The sequence below is a fragment of the Armigeres subalbatus genome, unplaced genomic scaffold, assembly GCF_024139115.2.
Source record: "Armigeres subalbatus isolate Guangzhou_Male unplaced genomic scaffold, GZ_Asu_2 Contig1491, whole genome shotgun sequence".
Taxonomy (NCBI): Eukaryota; Metazoa; Arthropoda; class Insecta; order Diptera; family Culicidae; genus Armigeres; species Armigeres subalbatus.
The window spans coordinates 1-14,201 of NW_026942277.1; the positions used below are offsets into that span (position 1 = coordinate 1).

Consider the following 14,201-nt stretch of genomic DNA (forward strand, 5'->3'; position numbering starts at 1 on the left):
CCGCCTGTTTTATGTAATGTAGTAGCGAAAAATGAACAGCACATGCTACGTCTTGCGTGAAAATTCAACTTTGATTGATTTTCGATTTGGGTGCAAGTGAAAGAAATCACTTTCAGTGGAATAATGCTGGGATAAGAAGACGCAACCACGCGACGGTCTATTTGTTCCAACACCAGAGTATAACAAATGATAAATCGATACATCTAACTACACTGTCGCTGTACGCATAACTTGCCTAGGTCTGCTTCAGTTTTAGTTTATTTGGGACTGTTTAGCGGAATCATTTGAGAAATGTTGACTCTCAACAAAAGGAAATGCGTGCGATTTCCTTCCCTATCTCAAGCAATGTGCCACCATTCGAGATAAAACTTCGGGTTAACGCTGACTATAGGGACTATACATCACGGGATGCTATCAATGTTAAATGGGAGAGCACAAAAAGTTCATTTCCTTCGATTATTATCGGTAATATGCCATGCCCTGCAAACGGTTCTTGGTTGACTGTTAAAGTGTTCATAGTTAGACAAAGCACGGTTGTTACTGATACACGGTGATGTTTAGATCTCTCAATGGCAAACTTGTCCTTTAAGTTCAGAGTATGTTTTCAGCTGCAATTATTTATCTATAATTTTATTTAGGTTTGAAGAATTTATTAGTTTCGGATTACTCACGAAATATAGTCTTCTTCGTTAACAATTCCTTCCTCGTGTAACAAGTTTCGTCATTGAAATTAAGCATATGCGGTATTTCGAAAAATTTCGTTTCAGATGGTTCGAAACGAAATTCCGCGGAATTTCACGGAATTTGAGCATGGCGAAATCTGATTTCTTGTTTTCGTTTCGTTTTTCAAATCAGATTTAAACCATATCGTATATTATCAAAATTGTTGGCTGCGCCGCTGAACAAAATCATAAAGCTGTTTTTAAAACTTGATTTTATGCAAAAAATTTTATTAACGCTTACTATAGTAAAACTTACTATAGTAATACATAATCCCATTCTGAGTAGACAAACACGTATTAAGTTTTCTTCTATAAAACATCTTCAGTGTGTACAGAAAGCGAAAAGTACACAGAAAAAAAACCTTAAATTTATTTGGCACATAATTTAAATTCTCATGGAAATTTGTAACACGTAATCATAATTGAAATGTAAACTTACAGTTCATATCATGCACATAAATGGAATGCCAAAATACGTGTAAATTTATTTGTTCATTTTATAATGCTCAGAAATTTCACCCATATAGTATCTAATTTTAAACCAACACGCCTAGAATTTTACACGATGTCGTGTAAAGTAAGCTTGAAGTATGCGCCGCTCAGCAGTTTACCAAGCTCAAAGTCCGCCATATTTCGTTTCGTGTTGTTCGAGTGCGGTCGATAGAAAAAAATCAAAAAGGTGACAAAATGGAAAATCTATTAAAGTGCAGTGCTTGTGAGGCAACATATTCAAGAATGAAAGATTATTTAGTGCACATTCGAATTCACAGGCTTGTTAAACTATTCGAATGCCCTGTTGTTGAGTGCGCCAAGAAATTTGGTTCATTTCCGTCTTTCCGGAAGCATATTCGATTCCGTCATTCGGATCCAAATTTTAAGCAAGCCAGAAGTTTCAAGTGTTCTCTTGCGGGCTGTGATTTCAAAGAGTCAAGCTTTGAACAAATCATGAAGCATGCGGTTATTCATATTTCTTCCGGACAGCCTGTGTACTGTCCTTTGAAATGTCCCACTAAGAAGCCATTTGCCACAAGCAACAGCTTCCGGATTCACAAAATGTACGCCCATAGAGGCGGATTCAGAATTTCAGCTCCGGAACCATTGCCAGATGCGCATTTCTTTCCAAGTGATGGTGAAAATAGTGGCGAAGAAAAATGTTGTGACGAAAATGACGAAGACGTGGAAGAACACCATGATCTGCATCCGGTGACTGCAGTTGAACAAATATTAGGATCGCTTTTTCTTAAACTTCTTTCAAAGCATCACGTGACTAATTGCGCCATCCAAGAAATAGTGGAAGCTCTTGGAGAAGTTTCTCGTATTCAGGAGAAATACTTCCGAAACAGACGAGAACAAATAATTGAAGAGCTGGACATATCTCAAAATTTAAAATTGAAATTGCATAGCGAATTGTGTGACGGGTTGTTATTGGGTAAAGTGTTTGGTGAGGGAGGAATTTTCCGATCAGCGTATACAAGAAAAAAGTATTATAGTGAAAACTTTTCCTATGTGTCGCCCGTACAAGTAAACCTCCAAAAAGATAGAGAGCATAACGACTGCTTTTACTATTATGTACCAGTGCTTGATACGCTTCGGAGTTTATTGAATGATAAAGACGTCTACAGTGCTGCTTTTGGTGACAGACCACAAGTTTCAGGTTACCTTTTTGATTACTCCGACGGCCTTAAATTTCAGAATAGTGAATTTTTCACGAAAAAGACGATAAATATATTTATTTATCAGGACGCAGCCGAAGTAGTACCAAACCAACTAGGAAGTGCAGTAGGGCGGCACAAACTTCTCCTAGTGTACATGGTCCTAGGTAACATCCCTCCTCACTTGAGATGCCTAACCGATAATGTGCATTTAGTGTTAGTTTGTAAGAATAAGGACTTCGCATATTTCGGTACATCTGCAATATTCCGTAGGTTTATTGAAGACATCAAAGTGCTCGAAGAAGAGGGGATTATTATTCATGGAGGTGGCAAAGCTGAAACGGTCTATGGATCAGTTTTCGCTACTATGAATGATAATCTGGGGGCGCATCAGCTTGCTGGGCTTACTGAGAATTTTTCTAAAAATTCTTATTTCTGTCGAACGTGTTATACGACGTTAGACTCATTCAGAAGTAATCCGTTCGAAATTGCAACTGCCAGAACACCCGAACTCAATAATTTGGACCTCCAAGAAATCTACACGAATCTTAACCAATCGTCTCATCGTGGTGTCAAAGTATGCTGCATTTTTAACGAGCTAAAACACTTCAAGATGTTTGATTTGGGTGCCGTCCCTTGTGTGGCGCACGATCTATTTGAGGGATGGGTAAATTACGATATATTTCTAATTTTTAGAAAAATGGTGGTTGGTGGTAATATTTCAGTAAGATATTTGGAAGGCAGAATAAATAGTTTGTTCAAACAACTACAAATAAACACAAAAATTTCCATAAATTTTGCAAGAACAGCGTCGAATATTAAGGCAAAAGCATGCGACATATGGCATCTTGTACAAATTCTGCCATTCATATTTACTGATAAAGCTGACATTAACTATAATCAAACTGAAATTATCATGCTGTTTTTAATCAAGAAGATCACAGACATAATTACATCTCCAGTGGTTTCACGAGAACAGATAAACATATTAGCAACTGATTTGCGAGAGTACATAGAAATGAGAACATGTAACTTCAATGTACCATTGCGACCCAAACACCATTTTACTCTACACTACCCTCGATACATGCTTTGGATGGGACCCATCATACATTATTGTACACTATTCTGTGAAAGAAAACACTGTTTTTTTAAACGTTGCCTTCGAACCACGATTAATTTCAAAAATGTTGTAAAATTCTGCAGTGAGCAACACCAATACACTCAGGGTCTTTTAAACACACAAAATAGTCGTTTTAAAAATGAATTCCTACTAGAGTCATACGTAGAAAAGTTCTCAGATCTTCCTTCCTCATTGCAAATTGCTTTACGTCCTCTCAAATTGAACAATCAGCAAAACATATTTGTTGAGAAAGGGAAATTTATGGGTTACATATATTCAGCCGGAAACTATATATTTTTGCGCCATGACGAGTATGGTGAAAACATCATTTTCTTAAAAATTACGCTATTGATTTTCAATCAGCAACTCAAAAACGTAACGTTATGTGGAACTGAAACAGTTGTGCGGAATATTCACGAGCAAGGAGTTTTGGAAATTATCCGTAACGAAGAAGACTCAGACAATCTAGTGTGTGTCGGGATTTTAGACTGCATCGACAGAGCTCCAATTCATTCGTTCGAAGAGAACGGTAAATCATACTTGTTCATCAAACATTCAATTCCGCCACTTCCGGAACGCAATTAGACGTGATGAATTCAATAGTGCCGTACAGAGTTTGTGACTCTTCTCGCAGATCAAGACACATCATTATCGCCGATGCCAGCCTAAGAAGCTTGCTTCACCAAGGTATTTACTTTTGTTTCACATGTACATACTGAAAATAACTGGAATAAATTTGCTTAGGATCTAATACATTTCAACAACCAGTTCAACAAGTGGTTCTCGAAGTCGACGGTTGCGCAATTACTAGTGACCTGGCGTTGAGTGCCTTCAACCGAGATCTTCTAATGCTGCTGCTTCCTGGAGAGATATGGACACCGCAAGGTATCAATACTACTGGAATACAGTCCATGGAACGTACAGCAGGTGAGTCGTACCTAAATTTTTATTAATAATGGCAATATCTGACCCAACCCAAATTTTCACATATCAAGATGTATTTTCCACTATTTTTCAATATTTATCATCACGTTATTGCTTTTAAATTATTCTCTTACCACATTGTATCTGTACTAGGAACGTACTCAATTCACTAGTGTAATCCTGGCATAATCTATTCTTAAAATAAGTTTCAAACTTGTATTGAAGGCGAATTGAATATCTAAACATTTTTTATTAATCAAATTGAAATTGTGGCCCATTCGGATGTGTTTCCATTCGCATTTGTTATTTGCATGTACATACAAGGCTGAGAGTTGTAGGCGTTGTAGGCAAGGTATACAAATGCAATATTTTACAAGATCGAAGCGAAAAACGGGTTATTTCAGTATAATCATCCGTTATCCCTTCGCGGTGAAAACTTACCAGCACAATCCTTGTGTCCAAAAAAAAAATCAAACATAAAAACCTTTTTTTTAAATACTAAACCTTTGTTTGAGTCCTCTCTAGGCTCGGGCAAAAGTAAAATTATCGAAATTGAATACCTACATTTTTACGCTTTCTTATCAGCAAGAAAAATTGAAACAAAGGAAAGAGAAAGATTCCGGCAACAACAAAATAAAACCAAATGAGAAGATAATAAAATGTCAAAAAATGCATCAGTCAATAATTGTTTTTATGTGACAGCCCTGCTGTTTCATAGAGGCCTATTGAGTTCTCCACACGGAAAATTGAAAGTCAAGCTCTATCTGTAATAAGGGCGAATGTTGCAAGAGATGATTATCTTCGTCGACTAACCCTCTTTTGAATAAAAGTGACAAGCAATGGATTTTTTGTGGTTTATCACCTCAGAACGATAGAAAACAATGCAAACTTGAATTCTGAGGTAGTAAACTGCAAAGAAATCGTCTGCTTGTCACTTCTATTCAAAAGAGGGGAAATCGACGTAGAGAATTCTCTCTTGCGACATTCGCCCCTTCACCATATAGAGCTTGAAGTATGCTCTTTTCGGGCAAAGTATGCTCTTTTTCGTGAGAGGGACTACCCGGATTGGCGAACAAACGTTGAATGAAGAAGAAGAAGAAGCATAAAGATAAAATTGGAAAAAAAAATTGCACGGGGAAGCATATATGTATGCTTATATACGTAGACAATTTTGAAACTCTTTTTAAAAATTCTAGAAGCAAGGGGCGATTCAAATATGACGTCCACTACTTTTTTGGATTTCATGACCCCCTCCTCCCCCTCTGTCACGCTTTTTTGTATACCTAGTACATGTACTGTCACAACATCTTGGACCCCCTCCCCCCCTATAACCTGTGACATCATTGTTGAACGACCCCCAATTTAAATATAAACGGTTGGCAGTGCGGGGTCGGAAATTTCTTATACTGTGTATAAAAGTGCAATATCCCAAATAAAATTTTTAATCAAAATGATGTAGTTGCGGTTACACTAAAGACATACTGGTGGTATAAGTATCATGGTACAAGAATCTTGAAATGATTACCATACCAATTATTGTCTTTATTCAAGATAGTCTTGGAATAATCTTTTTTGTCCTCTTGTACCATGGTATGTGCATGTGTGTCTTTAGTATTAGCGGCAGTTTATGCAACGTTTGTTCGCCAATAGACGAATCCAAGTAAAAATAAGAAGAAGACACACGACGGTGTTAACTTTGACTGATCCTTCAGCGCAGCATAGGAAGATCATTTTAAAATGCTTATAATAAATTCTAGACAAATTGTAATTAAAATCTGATTGATGTATGATACGGAAAAAGTTCCGAAGTTTATGATAGATACATTTTTGAAAAATATACAAAAAAAATGAGATAAGCTTCCAAATAAGTACCTGAGAACTTTTTCCTTATCGTACATCAATCAGATTTTAATTACAATTTGTCTAGAATTTATTATAAGCAATTTAAAATGATCCTCCTATGCTGCGCTGTAGGATCTGTCAAAGTTAACACCGTCGTGTGTCTTCTTCTTATTTTTACTTGGATTCGTCTATAATCATATTAACTGTAGGGTCTTTTCTTTACGTGTATAATAATATCTCGAGAATCACAATACGTAATATTTTAACAGGCCCAAAAAAGGTTTTTCATTACGCAGCCCTGTGTTTTTGACAGTCCGTCACTTTGAAAGTCATTTTTGTTTATGCTGTCTCGCACTTTATTACTAAAATTGTAAAATTCAATTTAATTAAAAATTACATAGAATTTTAAGCCGGAGACGGAGTTTTGGTTGGTATGTGGACGTGGAATCTGGATTTTTTCATGCTGCTTGTTGTACAAATCGAGCTACAAATGTCAACCCACTACAGGTACTAGAATGTTTTGATAAAGACGAAGTGCAAAAGATTACATCAGATTATCTAATGAATTCATAATATTTAATATCTATACCTATTAGGTGAAATTACAGCTTCGGCAAGTTTTGCTGTATTCGGTTTTCGTAGATCTAACGCTTGAGAAAATATAATCTATATATGTTTTTGTAAACATACAAAATTGAGAACAATCTGGTCCTAAGAAACCCTCTGATAATGATAGAACAAAACCTTCCAAAGTTGTAATTTTCCCTATAGATTTTTAGACATCTTTGTGAAAAGTGTACATTCCAATAGCTGAAATGAATGAGACAATGCATCTCCGAAAACATTTCCGCCGTGAAACTACAATTCAACTCAATTCTTTCACTACAGACATGTGAATTAATGTATCGAGACTTGAGAGTCATGAAAACTCATAATTCTCATTTGGAATTTTTATAAGATCATGTGCGTTTATTATGCTGTATTTGAGATAAAGGTTTTTTCTTTATTAAGGTATTCTTTACATTAAGATTTAGTTCAACACCAAATATAGGTATATGGTGTAAAATAAGCTGTTATATATTGAAGAATAATTAAAATATAGCCACGTCCAGAGATAGCGAGTTTGATTCTTGTTCCGATCTAGAATGTTTTCGGGCAGGAACTATTCTCGACACCCTGAGCAGTGAGCATAGGGTTTCCATTGACCTTGCTACACAAGATACATAGTCATGCAATTGGCCGGTATTGAAAAAACTTTCAAGGCCAATAGAATACTATGTTGAAATGCAGGAAAAGTTTCCATATGGAATGTAGACCCATTTAAGAAGAAGATAATGATACATAGAAACAATACATTTATAACCACACTTAATAGCGGTAACTGATCTTCTTTTTTGACATTACATCCCCAGTAAGACATTGCAGTCCCACAGTATTCATTATGCACTTTTATATTTATTAATAGCGATAGCGAGCTTCCTAATCCTTACTCGGTATTGAAAAGACCATTGAGTAAGAGAGGTAAATTTTTGAAATTAGTAAGGAGAAACTGATCAAAGCAGTTTGGGTTTCGCATCGAGTTAAAGAACACATCGAGTTACAGAACATCGAGTAAGGGAAAGTTGACTGTAGTTTATCATGAGGCTAGCACGATGATATTCATTCAGGCCCTCAGCGACCATGTTCATTTTTTTTACTAATTTTATTTGCTAATTATCTAATACATGCATTCATTTCTTAGACTAGGTTTTCCGTGTTTTCTTAACACTATCATCCTTATTTGCTATGTTACATTTTGAGTTATTATTAATATATTTCAATTGCCTCTGGCAGTTAGGAATTTTCCTCTGGTTGAATTGAACCATGTAGGAATTACAATGTTTTTAATTTAAACTAAACTTAACCTAAATATAGTATAAATTAAGAGTACAAGGAGCTAATCGTGGCAATAGAAGATTGCAACGAATTTCGTCTAAAATTGAAAATTATTTTGATGGACATTTGTTGCAATGTCTCAATATTAGAAATTCTATGAAGTTCATTGGTACTATACCATGGAGGCAACTTCAGAATCATTTTCAAAATTTTATTTAGAGTTCTCTGGTATTCTTTCTGGTATTGCAGCAACTAGTCCATATTGGCACAGCATACAACATGGCTGGTCTAAAAATTTGTAAATAAAAGGTTTATTCTTAAGACAAAGTTTTGACCGATAACAAAGTAACAGGTCTGCAAACTACTTGTATGTTGTTTATAGAGCTACAAATTAGTTTGACTAGAGTTTAACAACCTCGACAATTTTGGATATTTTTTCCCCTGAAATTCACTCAAATTCACCGTAATGAAATTCTGAAATAAGTAGGGTATACAAATCATTTGAGAAACAGGAATTCAAAGTAAAGCATGCAGCATTTTTTAAATAATCTACTTGAATTTTAATTGGCTGTTAATCTTCTACACTGATGAAATCTCCGCTGAATCAATTTCGATGCATACGAAAGTGGATAATTGTCGGTCCTGTCAACACCGATTAAAGAATATTGAGCTCTGGGGATCACGCCTGCTAGGTTACCTTCTACAATTCGGTAACCCTTGAGTCTATGGAAACTTACTTCCACTGTGATGGGAGGAAAAACCTCGACTGAGAGAAACAAAACCTCCTTTACTTGTTTTGTTACCCTGCTTCCCCTCGAACCGCAAGATAAATGGGCATATTCTACGAGTGGAGTGACGTGAGATTGCTCGAATGACGTGAGAAGAGTCGTAAAGCCCCATTTGAATAACATGGTCACCTTACGTGAGAATTGCTAAAATCGACTCAGCTCACGTCACTTGACTCGTAGAATAAACCCAAAACTGTCTACTTGATTTCGTATGGCCATCAGCCGCGACGCACTTTCCCAAGCAGCACACATGTGGCATAGAGGTTTCTGCAATGTATTTATAACTGAATTCGGTTTCTTCCGTATTAACATGTATGACACCCATTATGGTTCACTAAAAATTCAAAAAATATTTAACGATTGAAAAAGTAATTAAAATGTGACAAAAATAGCCAATATATGACAATAAGTGCAAAAACAGCTTTTTTCAAAAACAGCTCTGTCTAAAGCTGTAAACTATTTTTTAGAATTTTGGGTTGTTCTACAGAAATGCTCCAGATGTTAGAATCTTTCATTTAAGGCTTGAGCACCATGACTTTTCGAACATACTGTTTTTTGGTACACCCTAATGTGTATGTACGTGTGTACGCAAAAAGTCTTGCTCACTTTTTTTACTCTTAACCTATGCTCTCGTAACAAGTTGCATTCGACTGGAAATCCTGTCATATTGTTTCCCATTGCAAATTGGCCAAATCGATGGGACCGGAAGCTAGGGTAACCGTACCCTTAGTGGAGGTAGCACCAATAGTGGAGGTAGTGGGGTTTTAATGAGATTTATCATATTTATAGACTTTACGATGGTTTCAGTTGATGCGTCGTGCTTTAAATATCCTTTTAAATGCAACTTACCTTAAGATTTCGCTTGATAAACTATTGAAAACAATGATTTTCCTTAACAAAATTGACTCCCTTGCACCTATAGTGGTGCAATTGTACCAATAGTGGCGAGTCTCATAAGAAACCAATGGATAGCACCACTATAGGAACCAAAATTAATTTTTACCGCCACTAAAGGAACAGTGTACCCATAGTGGTGCAAGCAATATTTGGTAATTGTTGATGTTAAATAACATCTATCTCATTTTTGTTATCAAATTTATTAGTTTATCTATTGATTAAGATAATAAAGCAGTAAATTTCCCATAATTATCCATTTTTAAAAAATATTTGCTTTTGTGGATCTACTAATACCTCCACTATTGGTACCGTTACCCTATTACCTACACAGATAGAAAAATCTACTGAAATGTACGCTAAGAATCATGCACATAAATGGAACACTATTATAAGCGTAATTCCACACGGGATATAGCCTAAATGTATATAATATTTGACGTGAATCGTCAATATTGCATACAAGTTGTAAGCAATCTTGTTAGGAAGAGCAGCGTTTCAGCGTAGAATGGCGTAAATTTCTACTTGTTAAGTTTTACGCGCTGTTTATTTTTCATTATTTTTTTCTGTGTATTACCTATGCTATTACAGTCAAACCTCCATGAGTCGATATTGAAGGGACCATCGACTCATGGAAATATCGACATGTGGAATAGGAAATGTTTGGAAATCTGTTTGAAGGGACCATCACAGTAACCCAGAAAATATTTTTTAATATGGGATAATTTGCTTCCATGAGTCGATATCGAGTCATAGAACATCGACTCATGGAGGTTTGACTGTACCAAAATACATTTTTTTTACACAAAATACGCGTTAAAATTCTCGATCCAGTTTCGTGTACTTACCCTTAACGCAACAAGTTGCTTTCGACGGAGAATATTGCCTATTGTTTTCTATTGAAAATTGGCAGGATACGAGTATGGAATCGGCCATAGTTATAACTAAAGCTTATACTTTTCTTATGTTTGATTTACCTTACGCATCGCACGAGAAAGTTGCTTTCACCGCTAGGTGGATTAATCTGGTGTTTTTTCTTTACTTTCAACCTCAACCAAAACGTGCACTTATTTATGTAACATGAACTGATTACGTTTTGCAGAGCAACATGATATACCCAAAAACCAGCTACTAGTTGCAACACTTCAAGACGCCGAGATAATATCACCAATTATGCAGCCAGTTAATATTGACTCCAATTATTTGAAATTCATACCCAACCAACAAGTATCTGTTCCGGATCCGATCGCTATGCAGCTTATGGCCGATGTAGAGCATCAAATCGTCGATCATCAACTACTTTCAATGCCGTTGTTGATTGCTGAGGAAAATTCACCGACGGAAGCCCAAGAGGATGATAAAGCAGGTGATCAACAACAGGCGAATATCGAACATCAGATGGACAATGAGCAATCAGTAGAGAGTGAAATACCGGCTGATGGACAGCAACTCTTGCATCGTGAAGAGCATAGAACAGCGGAAAATCAAGAGTTTGATGAAAATCAGTCCCCTAATACAAATCAGAAACAACAACAGAATACAGATATCGAATTGCAAAAAAGTTCCAAAAAGCACGCATCATCCGAAATGAAATTTCGTTTTTTCGAAATTAATTGGAATAAGATAAGCGACAGTATAATCAAGAAGCTAACCAACATACAGCAGTTTAAAACCAATCATCAAGACGATCCCATTCCAGCATCACTACGATTGACCAAAACTGATACCACGAGTTTGGTAAACAACATAGTTGATCAGTTGCGTATTATCGATTCGGAAATCAAAGCAAATGTGATGGAAGTGGTAGCTAGACAGTTGTTGTCTAAATATCCGTGTCTCGAGCTTGTAGACGACGATGGGTGTGGAAATGGTATGAGTTATGTGATTTTCAAACATAAGATGATAAATCACAACAATTACCTCAATCGTTTCAAAGATTCCTCTGAACAGAAAGATACAGCTAACCATAAGGGTCGTAACGTAAGAGCTGGAACTCTGAAAGTTTATTGGTCAACTACAAAAAAAGATTGCGAAAAGGATATTTTGTCAAAACTTCGCCGTGACGAACCTGAGCTTCTAACGAATGAGCTTCTTGCGGCATCTCAAGCGTATATAAGATACCAGCTGAGCGAAAGTAAACATCTTGGCAACTTGCTGGCCGAGTATCCTGTGTTCAGAAGGAGAAGTTTGCTTAATTATCATTTTGTTCAAGCAACAGGCGTTAACGTTGACGATCTGCGCAAGTATTACTGCATGAAACGTGCGAAAATAATCAGTTATTCAAGCACTTCCGATCGAAACATTTCAAAATTGAGTAACGAGTGCTGCGATTTGGAAATATTTGGATACCTGGCCAGACTTGTGGGAGAGAACATAAATGATTTGATTTTGAAGAAAGAGGTAAGTTCGTCAAATGTTTATAAGATGAATACTTCCTTTTATTGTATTATACTACACATAGGCAAAGCTCGATATTTGCAACGTTTTGCCATTCTCGTACGCTAAGTACGTATATTTGTTCTAATCGATCGATGCGTTTGCTATTAATTTATTCTGTATATTCGATATTCGTATCTCATAATTATTATTATTCTAGATTGGAACACGCATCGATGAAATTCATTTGGAATCAACGGGTCCTTTGGTGGTATCTGTAGGTAAGACACCTTGTAAACCCTTCAGTAATCGGATACTTCCTACCTAAGTAGCAAACACCGCTTCACTTGTGCTGTTGTGAATATTACAGTTAAGCTTATCTCTTTCCGCTCCTTACGGCGCTAAGTAGTCATTTGTGTTCATTAGTCATCAACAGACAGACTACAAATCTCGGGTACTTATTCAAAAGGAAGTATGTGATTTTGTAAACACAGATTTAAACGTAGATTTGTCCAATCTGATGGCCATCCCACGCAAACCAACACCACTAACAGGTAGCCGAAGGCTTCCCCTACCTTTCTGTCGTGATGGTTTGCGTGGGAGTGTTATCAGATTGGACAAATCGACGTTTGAATCTTTGTTTACAAAATCACATACGTCCTTTTAAATAAGTACCCGAGAAATTCTAATCTAGTGTTAACTGGATTCGGTAACTGCAATGAAATGTAATAGGTGTGGCGAGCGGTACTTGCTGTACTTTATTTATATTTGACGTTAATTAACAACTTTTTGACGCCATTATTCATCTCTTTTTACAGATTTGGGAGAAAAAGCCTACATGTATTACGTATATGCAGATCATACTCGAGTTACGGAAGGCACCAAGGACATAATTTGTGCAATGCAGGATATTATGTGCACGTACTACGTTCACAATTATAAGTACCTGAAACCAGTATCAAAACTCCTGGAGCTGATTCAACAATATTTTTTGAAAATAACACCTTCTACTGCTTCAAAATCGAATGCCTACCGTGTTGGCAACCAACAACGTGTTGTACGGCGAGTGATCGATGCCCTGGCGAAGCATGAATGTGATGCTAGTGGTTCAAAATAGCGTTTGCGAAAAAATTGATGTGAATGTTGGTAATTCGATTAAATGATAAATGTATAAACTATAAGAGAGAAACTAAAATTGCGTTAAAATTTGGTTAGGTGAATCGGAATGAACGGAATGTATGAATGTATTTCTTTGATGATATATTAATGAGATGAACTGTAGTGTAAGATAAAGCTAAAAATAGCGATGATGGAAAGGAATGAAAGTGAAGATTATTTACCAAGCGAATACGTTGTTATATTATATGAATAAGAATCAGGATAGAATGTATGAGGTATAAAATAAGATAAAATGACAAAAATTATTTAAAAAAAGGCATACAAAGATATGAGCAAAACAGAGTAATAGATTGAATTTGCTTGATACATACTTTGCGATAAAAGCATAAAATACTTTAAGAAGTACAAGAAATATGTGGATATCTACTAGAAGAATAGAAATAAAAATATAAACAATGGTTTAATGGTATTGTTTAAATGTTTCTTTATAGTTATATTTCATACCTCATCACACAAGGAAACATAAGAATGATTAATTAGAAGTTTCTCTAAACAGTAATGCGTTGAAGTTAAAATAAAAATAAAAAAGAAATTATTAAAAAAAAAAATATACATAAAAGGACTTTTTGAATTATACAATGACATTGCAAAGCACCCTCGTGTTTGGCATAAACAAGAAAATGGGCAATCATGTTTCTGGCAAGCAAATATTCATTTTGATAAGTAAAGCCAAATCAAAGCTAAGAAATCAAATGCATCAATCAATTATTGTAATATACTTGTTTACACCAGATGGATAGGCCATTTTTAAAGTTTATGTCATTATTTATAGTCAAAAAATAGGTTACATGTGCTATCGTTGATGTTTCGATAAATTTGATAATAG

The 14,201-nt window shown here is 35.8% G+C and overlaps 1 protein-coding gene across 2 annotated transcripts; it reads left to right on the plus strand.

Annotated features, from left to right (window-relative positions):
* The first annotated feature begins 3,831 nt into the window (after nucleotides 1–3,831).
* Nucleotides 3,832–13,582, plus strand: LOC134202880 (uncharacterized). 2 transcript variants are annotated; one of them, XM_062677868.1, is made up of 5 exons: nucleotides 3,832–4,184; nucleotides 4,242–4,424; nucleotides 10,923–12,220; nucleotides 12,417–12,477; nucleotides 13,015–13,582. In XM_062677868.1, the coding sequence occupies exons 1-5, from the start codon at nucleotides 4,088–4,090 to the stop codon at nucleotides 13,311–13,313; spliced, it is 1,938 nt and encodes a 645-aa protein (XP_062533852.1). In that variant the 5' UTR covers nucleotides 3,832–4,087; the 3' UTR covers nucleotides 13,314–13,582. The 2 variants fall into 2 exon arrangements, with proteins under 2 accessions (XP_062533852.1, XP_062533853.1); XM_062677869.1 differs by lacking the exons at nucleotides 3,832–4,184; nucleotides 4,242–4,424 and adding an exon at nucleotides 6,590–6,770.
* Nucleotides 13,583–14,201: the final 619 nt, after the last annotated feature.

Excerpts from the sequence above, each read along its gene's own strand:
- LOC134202880 (XM_062677868.1), top strand. The coding sequence starts at position 4,088 with ATGAATTCAATAGTGCCGTACAGAGTTTGTGACTCTTCTCGCAGATCA. Across the intron at positions 12,221-12,416 it reads ATTTGATTTTGAAGAAAGAG|ATTGGAACACGCATCGATGA; the intron begins GTAAGTTCGTCA and ends TTATTATTCTAG. Across the intron at positions 12,478-13,014 it reads TCCTTTGGTGGTATCTGTAG|ATTTGGGAGAAAAAGCCTAC; the intron begins GTAAGACACCTT and ends CTCTTTTTACAG.